The following is a 12,922-nucleotide window of genomic DNA, read 5'->3' on the forward strand; positions in this document are numbered from 1 at the left end:
AAGTAAACTCATTGAATCACATACAAAAGGGAAGCAGGAGAGTAGGAGGGGCTTCTTGATTGTTGGGAAGGAGGTTTCAGTAGGAGCTGGAGAAGAGAGGGGACCAGACAAAAATGACTAAACACACAGTGTGGTAGGATTAAGAAAGGTATTCAAATGTCCGGTGAACATGTGAGAAGATAATCGACTTTAACATTAAGAAAAACCTGGGTTGAAACTATAATATCACATTTCATACCACTGGACTGGATAAAAGATGGAAAATACCAAGTACAGTTGCTGCTATGTTCCCATGGGTTTTTACATCTGAAGATTCAACCAACTGCAGATCAAAAATATTTCTAAAAGTTTACGGTTGTTCTGAACATACGCAGACCTTTTCTTGTGATGAGTTCCCAAACAATGCAGTGCAGCCACCGTTTATGCCACATCTGATATCTGCATTGTATTCTTTAGAAGTAATATAGAGGTCATAAGAAATGCGGGAGGAAGTGGTTAGATTATACACAAATGCTGTGTCATTTTATATAAGGGCTTGAATATTCATGCATTTTGCTAACCATGGGGGTTTTGGAACTGTTCCCCATGGACACCGAGCAAGGACTTTCAGCGCAGTAACTAGGACAGCTGTTGCAAATATAAGCTCCTCTGGTGTTTTTAAAATTGATTCTGAACAAATACCTGCATTACTTGGGATTTTATTTCTACAGAACTTGAAACCCAATTGGTGGTGGTGCCAGAGACATAAGTCCACAGCAGTACTATTTGCCCAGTGTTTAACTCAGGAGCTATCTCATGCCTGTTTTCAGTAAAATGAATGCACAAATGTTGCATATTCATGAAAAAAATTAGATGAGGGAATGAGTAGACTCCAACACCAGTAAGAGCAAGATGATTCTCAAAACAACGAGGGTAGGTGAAGGCATCTCATGCTCTAACTCCATTCATAAAAAGAACAGTGATAGGCAAAGTGGCTGCTAGAAGTGGTGCTGCCAGCCCAGTTGGAGGCGTGACAGGAAAGTGTGCCCAAAGGCTTCTGAGAGGCACATAATGACTTGCTTCTTGATCTGCATTCTGCCTAGACATGTCTTCACAGTGAAAAACAATTTACTGATCCATGTTTATAAAGTGTGCACTTTTCTCTGTCAGTACTAAGAATAGATGTTGAAAATGTAGTCATCTGTATATTTTACCACCTTGATCCTTGAATATATCCTTTTGTTGGCTCAGAATTACCCAGTTTCCACAAGTTACCTGGGGTTACCATAAATTACTTTACTGACTTCCTTGGCTTCTGATTGATTTGGGGCCTATCTGGTGCTGGGAGTTCATTGAGAACTCAGTTAACCACAGTTACAAAGGCAGGGAAAAGAGGCCCAGCCAAAAGCTTGCTGATACAGGTATGAGCTCAGCTTGTTCATGTGTGGGTGTTGACTAAGGGCCTTATGTTATCAAGAATTGACATTATATTTACACATACTTTTACTTAATGAAACTTATCTTAGGATAAAATTTAATAGATGGTACCAATGGTTTGTAAAATGTGAAATGAATACAATTATAAATTTTCTTTTTTGTAAATATTTATACTGGTAAATGTTAATTATAAGTGACTTGTAAATAAATTATATTTTAAATGTTAATTTTTATATCCAATTTTTTCCATTCTTTGGACACCAATATTCAAAAATAATAATTTGCTTAGTTATTTATATTTTCATTTATAATTTCTTTATCCAAATTGGCTGAGTGTATATTACTGAGAATATAATTTATAATTTTCTCTCATTGAAAATGCTCACTCTGAATTTCTTTCTTTTGAAAGGTGGCATGCTGTTTTGCTATGATGTTGCCATGTATCAGAGCAAAGATGGCAAGCCACTGAATCGGCTGATGGCCAGTAGAGGGCGGAGCTTCAAGCAGACAACACTGGCCCTCCTTCATGAAGTAGGTGCTGTTCTAGGCCCCATCTGCTCTTAGTGCTTTAGAGTTCCTCCCTTCCCTTTATGTGTATGAACTTGAGTTTGTTTGGAACTTTTTTTTTCTTTGCTACAATTAGCATAGGTTGTTTTTAATGCTTCCAAAATAGCTGGCCAAATAGGATAATCGGTCCTGTGTTTCTACAACAGAGAGGTGACACTTCTCCACTGCCCAGCAGTGTTATGAGGGAGTAGCTTGGAAAGATTTTACTTGTTTACTTATTTCAGCAATGTTTAGCTTACATTGTTTAGATTGAATTTCAACTTATGTAAAGAAAAAGTACTACACCTTTACTTCTCTTAAAAACTTGGTTTGTGTTATAAGAGAGAGGGGGGGGAAGAGTGAGGGAGGGAGAGAGAGAAGAGTTAGTTGTACATACATGTGCATGCTATGATGCATGTGGGTGTCAAAGAAAAGTGGCTTTTCCTTCCGCCATGTGGTTTCTGGGATGGAACCCAGGTCATGATACTCAGAGGCTAACACTTTCCTGTGCTAAGCACCCTCTTCCTTTACCTTTTTATGTATGTGCATGCCTGTGACACACATAGGATTTAGAAGGTAATGTGTAGGAGGTACCTTTTCCCTTCTACTTTGTGGGTTCCAGGGTGAAATTCAGGCTGTCGGGCTTGGCAGCAGACAAGTACCCTCACCCATGCAATCATCATGCTGGCTCCTGCAGAGTACTTGAAGTCTTTTTTGGTAATAGTGGCTCTCATTCAGAGAAAGAATTGTGGGAGAAGTATTGTTTCTCTCAGGTAAAAATGCTTAAGCAAAGCAAAGGAAAACAGGTCATTTCTATATCTGCTATTCCCAGGCATCTCCTTAGCTCTCATGGAGAAGGAAGAGATTTGCTACCCTTATCATTTTAAACTCAACATATAGGTATTTTCAGGACAAATCCAAGTTTAAGCTCTTTATGAAAAGTTGACTTGAAAAGTTATCAGAACAGAAAAATTTTAAAAAGGTGTGGGCTAGTAGAAGCTATGATAAATTTAGTTAATGTGTCAGAAGCTATGAGATATGCTTCATATATGAGCAGAGGCAGTGTCTGGATTAGGGTACTTTTAGCCTGTGTTATAGGGGCCCTAGAAAATCTCAGAGGGATGAGAAAAGGGCAGTATTATTTGTGAGTCAGTTAGAGGGCCTTTTGAACAGAATTTTGTTAAATCTATGATAGGATTTTAGTTCAGATTCCGTTCACATGGCCTACTGCTTAACTGTGTTGTGGAGGTTAACTGTGTTGTTAACTGGAGTCAAGATCAAACACCCACATTGTTCAACTCACGACTGTCTAGCTCTCTGGGTTTCAACACTCTTCTGGCCTCCATGCATACACATGTATACACATGTAAGCGGAACACACACATACATACACGCATACACACACACAGAGGGAATGATCCATTTTTTAAAATTTATTAATCATTTTATTTATTTTCATTTCTCCCCTCACCTTTGCCTCTAAGAGGCGCTCTCCTACCAGCTCACCCACTCCCCCGCTTCTAGCATCCCCCTTAAAAGCCTCCACAGAATCAAGCACCTCCCCTCCCACTGATGCTAGATAAGGTGGTCTCTGTAAAACATGTAGCAGGAGCCATGGACCGGCCTATATATCCTCTTTAGTTTGTGGTTTAGTCCCTGGGCCATTAGTTTCTTAAACTGTTTAACCAGAAATAATGATGGTTTTGAAGAGTTGACTAATAACAGTTGCAATAATAGCAACCTATAATCAGCTTATCTACTCCAACAGTTCTGTATTGCTACTACTGTGCATACAGTAGATATCCCAGGCATAACCTGTATGCTGACTTTTTGATGGTCCAAAAGTTATATGGCTTTAGTACAAACAACGTTTTGAACGTAAGTTTTTCCTGGGCTAGCAGCATACGGGTTCTTTCTTGATCCTGTACGAGGGCAGTAAACTGTAGCTCAGCAAGCCACACAACCACTGGGAAAAGCTGCTGCATTTTGCAGTGCACTGCTGTGTAGCTGAGCTAGGATGCCTGGCAAGCTGGGTTAATTACATGTATTTTCAAGTTAGGACATTTTCAGTTTGTAATGTTTTATTAGGACATGACCTCAGAATAATAAGCAGAGGAGCACAGAATATTCATTCATTTGATCTCCACATGCACAGTCTGAGGTAGGTCCTGTTAATTTGTTCAAGATCATAAAGCAGCTAAGTGGGAGAGTCTGGAAATTGAACCCTGGAATTCAATTTCAGTTTGTTACTGTAGAGTTTAGCAACCATATGAAGTGAATTTTTTAAAATTTTTTTTATTAAGTCCACAGCTTTTACTTTTTCACTTCTTGGCTTGCTTTGGCATTTCTGGTTTACCAGTACCACCATTCTTAAGGTTTAGTGCCATTATTACATAAAATATGGGTTGCTTGAATACAAGCTCAATAATACCTTGAAAGTAAATGTGGTTTCTGAGTTAGCAAGGACTAAAGGGCAGGTAGTGCATACAGTGTAGATACACTGGCTGAAGGAATGCATCACGTCCAGAGTGGGACAGTGTAAATTCAAGCCTACAAACCATTTCTTTATGGGATTTTCAGTTAATTATCAGACTGTGGTTGACGGTGAGCAACAGAAATCACAGAGAGAGAACCTGCAGATCAGGATGATCACTTCCCCTTCCAGGTCAATCATTTAAGTCTACCTTAGCTCTCCCCTTGCTTCTGCCTTGCTTTGTTGTTGGCGCTGCTGTTTGGTTTGGTTTGATTTTTCCTGGAGCCTGCTTAGCATTTTTCTAGAAGTTTCTTCAAACACTTCTTTGTATCTCTGGAAGTTTTTCCCGAGAATTTCATTTGTTTATCAGTTTAGTGGGTGGTGGACCTTTGGCTTGTGTCTGGTTCTTGGTGGCTGTAGAAACATTTTTATGATAATTCCTCACTGAATTACTCAGATATTTTTGTATTGACATCACTTTTTTTTGCTGATGCCATTCGTTTAAGTAGAGAAATAGCCGAGAGTGAGATTGTTGGGGTATTTGGTAATTGCACATAGATCTTTATATGAAGCTGGTAGGCTCTTTCCTAGTGGCTGTCTGCTTGCTTGTAGCTACCCCTGTGATATAAGAGTTCTCTGCCTGCCTCCCTGCCAGTGACAGTAATGAGTAAATTGTTCGTTTCTGCACTGATGAATGGTATCCAGCATCTTTTCATTTTTCCATTTGTCATCCTTAGTTTTCCATGATACATGTGATATTTTCTCAATTTTGTTCCCCTGAGATTTCGTGTTCTAATGGAAGGGCTTTACACATTCTGGATATAAAATGTATGTTAGAAATGGATTTTGAGAATGTTTTCTTTTACCTATTACTGCCATTTCCTTAAAATTGCTGTATTTTGAAAATCAAATTTTTAATTATGAAGACTCTAAGTTGTCATATTTTTTATGGCTTTTTTAAAAACCTGAAACAATAGTGTCAGGCCTTGGGGCCTTCCCTTGAGTTAGATCCCACTTTGGGCCTGTTGCTGGACCTTCTTTTCCTCAAGTTCATCTCCATTTCCATCCCTGTAGTTCTTTCAGACAGGAACTATTATGGGTCAGAGTTTTGACTGTAGGATGGCAACCCCCTCCCTCATTTGATGCCCTGTCTCTCTGCAGGAGGTGGGCTCTACAAGTTCCCTCACCCCACTGTAAGGCATCTTGTCTAAGATCTCTCCTTTTGATTCCTAAGTGTCTCTCATCTCCCAGGTCTCTGGTACATTCTGGAGGGTCTCCTCAATCTCCTACCTCCAGAGGTTGCCGGTTTCCATTCTATCTGCTGATCCTCAGGGCTTCAGTCCTTTTCCCATGCCCAGTACCACATTATGTTCCCCTCTTCCTCCAACCCCTGTCTAGTTTCTCTCCCAGGTCCCTCCCTCCCTCCCTTCCTACCTCCCCACTTGTGACAGCTTTCTTCTCCCACCCAAGTGGGATTGAGGCATCCTCACTTGGGCTCTTCAGCCTGTTGACCTTTTTGAGTTCTGTGGACTGTATCATAGGTATTCTGTACTTTTTTTACTTTAGCTAATATCCACTTATTAGTGAATACATACCATACCTATCCTTTGAGTCTGAGTTACCTCACTCAGGATGATATTATCTAGTTCTATCCATTTGCCTGGAAAACTCAGGTTGTCCTCATTCCTAGTAGCTGAGTAGTATTCCATTGTATAAATGAGCCACATTTTCTGTATCCATTCTTCTGTTGTGGGACATCTGGGTTGTTTCCAGCTTCTGCCTATCACAAACAAGGCCCACTATGAACATAGTGAAACCCGTGCCCTTGTGGCAGGGTGGGGCATCTTTTGGGTATATTCCCAAGAGTGATATTGCTGGGTGGGGGTATGTGGAAAGGGGCAGGGAGGAGGTATGGGATGTGCAACAGTCAGAGCGTGGACTAGGAGGGGAATAAAATCTGGAGTTTTAAATAAACAAATAAATAAATAAATAATAAAAAATATGAAGTAAGATTACAAGAATTTTCCTTTTCTCTTCTGCTTAATCTAACTTTTATTCATTAATTTTTAAATTAGAAGCATAATTCACATATGGTAAACCCCACCCATTTTATATATACATTGGAAATATATCGTTAATTGGGTATGGCTACTTGCAAGTTAGGTAAAGTGTCTGAGGTTTGTCCTAGTGGTAGCCCACATTGGTTCTGTGTTGCTTTCTTTGCAGATCAGTATTTTACTGAGTAGGTGCGGCATGTTTAGTGTATTTATTAGTCAGTTTGTAGATACACTATATTTTCATGTTAGTTTTACATTTTCCGTCCCTCTCCCTTTCTCTCCTCCCTTCTCCCCTTCCTTCCTTCTGTAGCTCTCTTCTTCTTTCTCTGATGTATATTTTTTTCTATTTGTTACAATTTCTGTACTTGTACCCAAATCATACATCTTAATTATTGTTACCTAGCAATAAGTCTTGAACTGAAGTGGTATTTAGGCCCTTTGCTTTTCTATATAAACATAAACACAGCTTTAAGAAATCACATGCCTGCTCTGATGTAGATTATAAATATATCAGTTCCGTAGGCCACTTGGCAGAAAACTGAAATTAGGAACACAGAGTCTCTACACTCATGAACAATGTAATCTTTGCTTTTAGTTAGGTTAACATTTTGTTTACATATTTTAAATCTTGTAGGCAGTTTGTTAAACTTACTAACCATTACATTTTGTAGCTAGAATTCATTCTGCTAGATTTTCTGCTTATTGCTACTGTGTAAACACAAGGAGATTTGCTTTTCTACCTTACCTCTAGCTCAATAGGAAGGCTTAAGGTCCCATAATCTCACTTACTTAATATTCCTCTTTGTCTCATTGACTCCTTTGCTTATTAAAATTCATTTGTTCATTCCCTCATTCATTCATTTATTATTTTTGTATATGAGTGTATGCCTGTATGAATTTATGTGTACCACATGTGTGTAGGAGCTGCAGAGGACAGAAGAGGACACCATGTCCTGTGGAACTGGAAGGTACATGCTACAGTGAGCTACCATGTAGGATCAGAACTCTGAGAGAGCAGTAAGTGCTCTTAACTGTTGAGCCATCTCTCCAGCCCCTGTTTCTTCTTTTTTCTTTGCCATGTGATGTTTAGAACCACTTTGCTGATATTTCTGGAATAATATTTTAGAATTTGAATGGAACCTCAAGGGAGTAGACCATCATGGTTGAATCTTCCTATTCATAAGCTTAATGTATCTCCCCATTTATTTGACTCATTGGTTTTTCATACTTTATATTTTTCTCATGTAATCTTGTAAATATTTCTGTACATTTATACCCACATATTCCATTTCAGGTGATATTACTAGGTCACTGAGTCTCACATTTTAATATTTATTCATTGTAGATATAAAGGAAAGCAGTTGATTTTTGTGTATTCTTTGTTTTTGTTTTTGTTTTTGTTTTTGTTTTTGTTTTTTTCCGAGACAGGATTTCTCTGTGTAGCCTTGGCTGTCCTGGAACTCACTCTGTAGACCAGGCTGGCCTCGAACTTAGAAATCCGCCTGCCTCTGCCTCCCAAGTGCTGGGATTAAAGGCGTGCACCACCACACCCGGCGTGTTTTGTGTATTCTTGTATATACTATCCGTGCTGAGGTGACTAATTCCTGGATCTATTGGTCAGTTTGTTCAAATTTTATATGTAAATGTCTATGTTGTCTGTGGCAGAGGCAATTTTTCTTTCCTTCCAGTATATGTTAAACTTTGTTTCTATCATATTATATCAGTGAAGACTTCCTGTATGATGTAACAAACTGCTGAGAATTGACATATGTGCCTTGTTCTGATCTTTATTAAAAGCTTTCAGGTTTTTGCCATGTGAACTCTATGGGATTCTTTTGGCTTGCAGTATTTTTTAGATTTTCCTTGTCAAGCTTAGACTAAACCTTGCTTACACTAGTTGGAAGGGTTTGCTTTGCTTTTGTTTTGTTTGTTTTCTTTTTATCATGATAGGTTTTGAGTTCTGCATGCGCTCTTTTCTGCAATATTGATCTGATGTGTGATCTCTTCTCGAATATTGATCCACTTACTAGATAAATACCACTAATTGGAGTATCTAAATTTTTTTAAACATTGTCAGACTCATTTTGCTCATGCTTTTGAGGAGTTTTGCATTTGTGTTTATGGGAAATATTGCTCTCGGGATTTCTTGTCAGTGTCTTTGTCTAGTTTCAAATCGGGTAATGCTGACTTCATAGAATGAGGAAATATCTGCTTCTGTCTTCTAAATGAAGCATAGAGGATCAGAATGATTGCTTCCTTAAATGATTAGTAGTAGTTAGCTATGAGCACATCTGAGACTTACACTTCTATTCTGAAAGGTTATTAACTGTTTAAAATTTAATTTTTCTTAAAAGGTGTAGACTATTCAGATGTGTTTTTCATGTGAATTTTGGAATTTTGTGGTTTTTAAGGGAGTGGTCTGTTTTCTAGGTTATTAATTTGGGGCATTGAGTTTGTACTTACATAGTGTTCTTCATTACTCTTCTAATTTTTGTATGGTCTGGAGTTGTATCTTTTCTTTTTTTCAGTGTTTTTTCTTGTTTGGTTTACTACAGGTTTATTGTTTTCATTTAACTTTTCAAAGAACCAGCTTTTAGTTTTTAATTTCAATTATTACTGTTCCAGTCATCTTTTTATAATATTTATTTATTCGTGATATTGGGCATATATGCTATGGAGCATGTGCAGGTTAGAGAATAATTTGATTCTATAATTCTACCATGTAGAGCCCAACAGTCAACCACAAGACAAGTTTTGCAGCAAGTGTGTTTGCAGTCTGGGCCATCTTGCTGGCCCTAATTGTTGCTGCTATTACTAATGCTGCTGCTGCTATTACTTTTAGTGTTTGCTCCCAGGAGGTCTGCAGGCTTCTCTTCCACATGTTTCTGCCACTCCACTGTTCTGTTTTTATCTTAAGCCCAGAATCAACAGAGCCATGGACTATAGATTGAAAGCTAGGAAACCTTCAGCCCAAATCAGACTCCTTTCTTTTATGTTCCCTCAGTGATTCTGTTCCAAGCTGTGTAAAAGTATCAAATAGGGCATTCTTGCTGTCATTCACCTCCATGTACATAAGCAGGATATTGTTTTGAATAAACTTACTGTTAGATCAGTTATGAAAGTCAAATCTTATTCCACCTTTCTGTGTGCTTTCTCTGGTATTCTTCCTTTCTTTGTGTAGCTGTGAGTTTTCAATCTGTATCCTTTTCTTCAATGTAAAAGGTACTTAAAAGAAAAATGTGTCCTGAAAGGCAAGCTTTGCCTGATAGTCTGTTAGAGAAAGCATGTTTAGAACAAAAATAGAGGAAAAGGAAAACTCACACTGTTTTTTCTGAGTAACTCAGAAACAGCATGGGTGTACTATGTAAGAGACGCTTCTCGGGGTATGGTTTTGTCACTCTACATCACCTTCCTCTGGGTGGTACTGTCTTCCTAAAGTGGTCCCTTAGTGGGGATTTTTCATGCCCAGCTGGAGTGTCAGGTCTCCATCTAGACCCAGGATATCTCATTTTCATGTCCAGGCCTTTACTGTTGATAATTATGCGTTGTTGCATGTCTAGTCACCATTTTCACAGACCTTGGACATTTATTTTTGTTTGTTGGTATTTTCTTTTTGCTTTCCAGATTCAAAGATTTTTATTGTGACATCCTCAAGCTTAGGTATTTTTTCCTTAGTTGATCCGTGTCTATTAAACACTCCAAAGGCATGTTGCATTTCTGTTGCAGCACAACTTTTTGATCTTTAGTTTCTTTTTGGTTCTTCCTTAGAAGAAAATGTTTGCCTCTTGCTCTTATATACTGTCTACCATGTCCATCACAACCATTGTGCATTAATAATTTGTTTTAAATTCCAGGATTGAGAATTCAAACTGTTTGTCTCTGGTTCCTATTCCTGTTTGATTTCTTCAAACTAATTTTTGCCTTTTATTGTGCTTTGTTCTTTTCCTGAAAACTGGACATGATGTAAAAGGATTTGAAAGAAATAGACCTTTAGTCATGGAGTGGTAAGGAGATTGTGGTGATGTGGAATCATTCTTTAATTGCATAATTTGATCTTTTTTTTTTTTTTTTAAATTAGTGTGATTGTAAGTTTCACACATCTTTTTCAGCTCCCTCTACTGCCTTGAGGCAGGGTTACTTGGAATAGCCATGACTTATGCACGGCTTTTCTACATAGAAGGATAAAAGACATTGGAAGTTATATATTTCCATACCTCTGGGTTAGTTAAGCTGTCATGAAACCCAGTTACAAGCCTGATACATTAGAGTATGCCTATAATCTCAGCACTTGGGATGCTGGAGCAGGAGAATTGCAGGTTCAAAGGCTACATCATAAACCTCAAAACATAACTTATTAACTGCTTCGACTTAGGCTTCCTATGATGGTGTATCTGAGAATGATTTAATTCCCTTCCCAGATATCAGATGTATAGGGCAATTTTTATTTTGTATTCATTATGAAAATTTGGAAAAACTCTAAGTAGAAGACGCAGAGGCATATGGTGGTCTAATGACTCAAGCTTCTGATCCTCTGATTGTACAACTCTTCCCTGACTCTGTCCAATCTGGGATTCCGTACCAAGGTTCTTGATAGCATTAGGTGTCTGTCTCTTGGTGTCTGTTCAAATAAGTTGTGGTTCTCTATGTTTGCCTGCTTTCTCTCTAGCTGCACTTTGCTGTGATGTAATCCCTCACAAGTCTCAGAGCCATGGGGTGCATCAACTTCGCAGTTGTGTTTCTTAGGATGAATTGTGGGTTATAAGCCCCTTATGTGACAGACTGGAACAGGTGGTTTTCATACTTGACATATATTTTATATGTAATACTTTATTAATACTTCTCAAGAAATATCTGTCAGCTAAACTAAGACTTTTTGATGCCATGGCGAACTATTCATGTAAAGTCATCTCATAAATTTCACCTTATTTTCCTGCTTTTCAAAATAAAATAAAATAAAACAAAACCCTGATGTTTCATTGTGCTATTACACATTTGAAAGGATTACCGACAGATGTCTGATGCAGAGTTAATACCACATGACTAGCATCTTCTTAGATTTGGGTAAAGCCATGTGCCCTCTCTCTTTGATCTTTTGAATCGGACCCCACTAGTGGTCATATCCTATCTTCTGGGCTTCTCTATTGTCTTTCTCTTCCATGATAGATGCCTCCTGCCCTTTGGGAGGAAGCTGAGGGCCAGTGGCAGCTTTCTTCTCTGGAATTTGCTAACAGTCCCATCATCTTTGGCATTTCCTACTTTGACATGATATTCTCATCTAAATTGTGCAACGGTGGCTTATCCTGAGATGAGAATGGCAGTCAATTTTCATTACTTTTTCCCTTCTAGGTGATACAGATGTTCCTGATCATGTCAGTGCCACACAGCTGTGTTTATGCTTAGCATTAAGTAATGAGCTGCTCTTCCATTTGTGTTTTAGAGAAAGTTTATTTAGCCATATTGGAAACTGGACTCTGAACAAAATCATTGGTGGTATTTGTTGTTGTTCTTGTTCTTCTTGTTCTTCTTGTACTTCTCCTTCTTAAAGTAAAATGATCTCTAGATAATTTTTAGCCATTAAAATTAATTTTGCTTTTCTAATTCTTTAATTTTTCCTCCAAGCTGTTTCAAGTTAGATATTATGTAGCCACTTGTTTGATATATATTAAGAGCAGCCTCACCTTTTCTTTCGATTGCTCCTTTGTCTTAGAAATATTTCTTTAAAGGTACAGGAGTATTGTTCACATTTATGCAATATGAAACAACTATGTGAAAATTGTGAATAATAGTGGGAAGAAATTATATCTGTGCCGCTTACAGATTCCCCCTAGCAAATACTGTGAAAAGTATGGATTGCTGTGTTTTAGATACTCCATAATTACCATGTGGCTGTGAGTTGTTATGGTAACTGGGTTTCCCCTTCTATTAAATAACAGAGTAAATGGTTACTTGAGATGCAATTGAATTGTCAGCTTTCAAGCTAATGTTATCCTCATAGGAAATGGGGTGGGGAGACAATGATGGAGGGGAGCGGGAGGGGTGTGGGGGAAGATTGAATGTCTGGAAACTACTTACAAGAAGATGAGGGCTTTGCACTTTAAGAAGCCATCCTCTTAAGTCCTCCCTTCTCTTACTATTTATCAGTGGATAGGAATGGCAGAAAGTTACTTCACTGCAACGGGATTACCAATGACAGAAAGTTGAAACCTCTTATTCATACTTATGAACAGCCATGCTGTGAGTGTCATTTAGGACCTCTAACAAGTGAAAACGGCTTTTCTTCTGGAGGAATGAGTGTCGGGGCTGATACTGCGTTGTATTCCATGTAGTAACTGAAATCAGATTCCTTTATTCTTTTCCATTGTTGTGTTTGTTGTTATGGTGGTGGTGGTGGAAGAGATAGTGGTGGTGGTGGTGGAGGAGGAGGAGGAGG

The 12,922-nt window shown here is 38.3% G+C and overlaps 1 protein-coding gene across 2 annotated transcripts in view; it reads left to right on the top strand.

Annotated features, from left to right (window-relative positions):
* Nucleotides 1-12,922, top strand: part of Focad (focadhesin) — a 305,147-nt gene that overhangs the window by 215,897 nt on the left and 76,328 nt on the right. For both annotated transcript variants that reach the window (XM_031377824.1, XM_031377825.1), the window contains one exon: nucleotides 1,826-1,947. In XM_031377824.1, coding sequence (XP_031233684.1) covers nucleotides 1,826-1,947 — 122 coding nt within the window. The remainder of the gene's footprint in view (nucleotides 1-1,825; nucleotides 1,948-12,922) is intronic.

Source organism: Mastomys coucha, unplaced genomic scaffold, assembly GCF_008632895.1.
Source record: "Mastomys coucha isolate ucsf_1 unplaced genomic scaffold, UCSF_Mcou_1 pScaffold18, whole genome shotgun sequence".
In the NCBI taxonomy this organism is placed as follows: domain Eukaryota; kingdom Metazoa; phylum Chordata; class Mammalia; order Rodentia; family Muridae; genus Mastomys; species Mastomys coucha.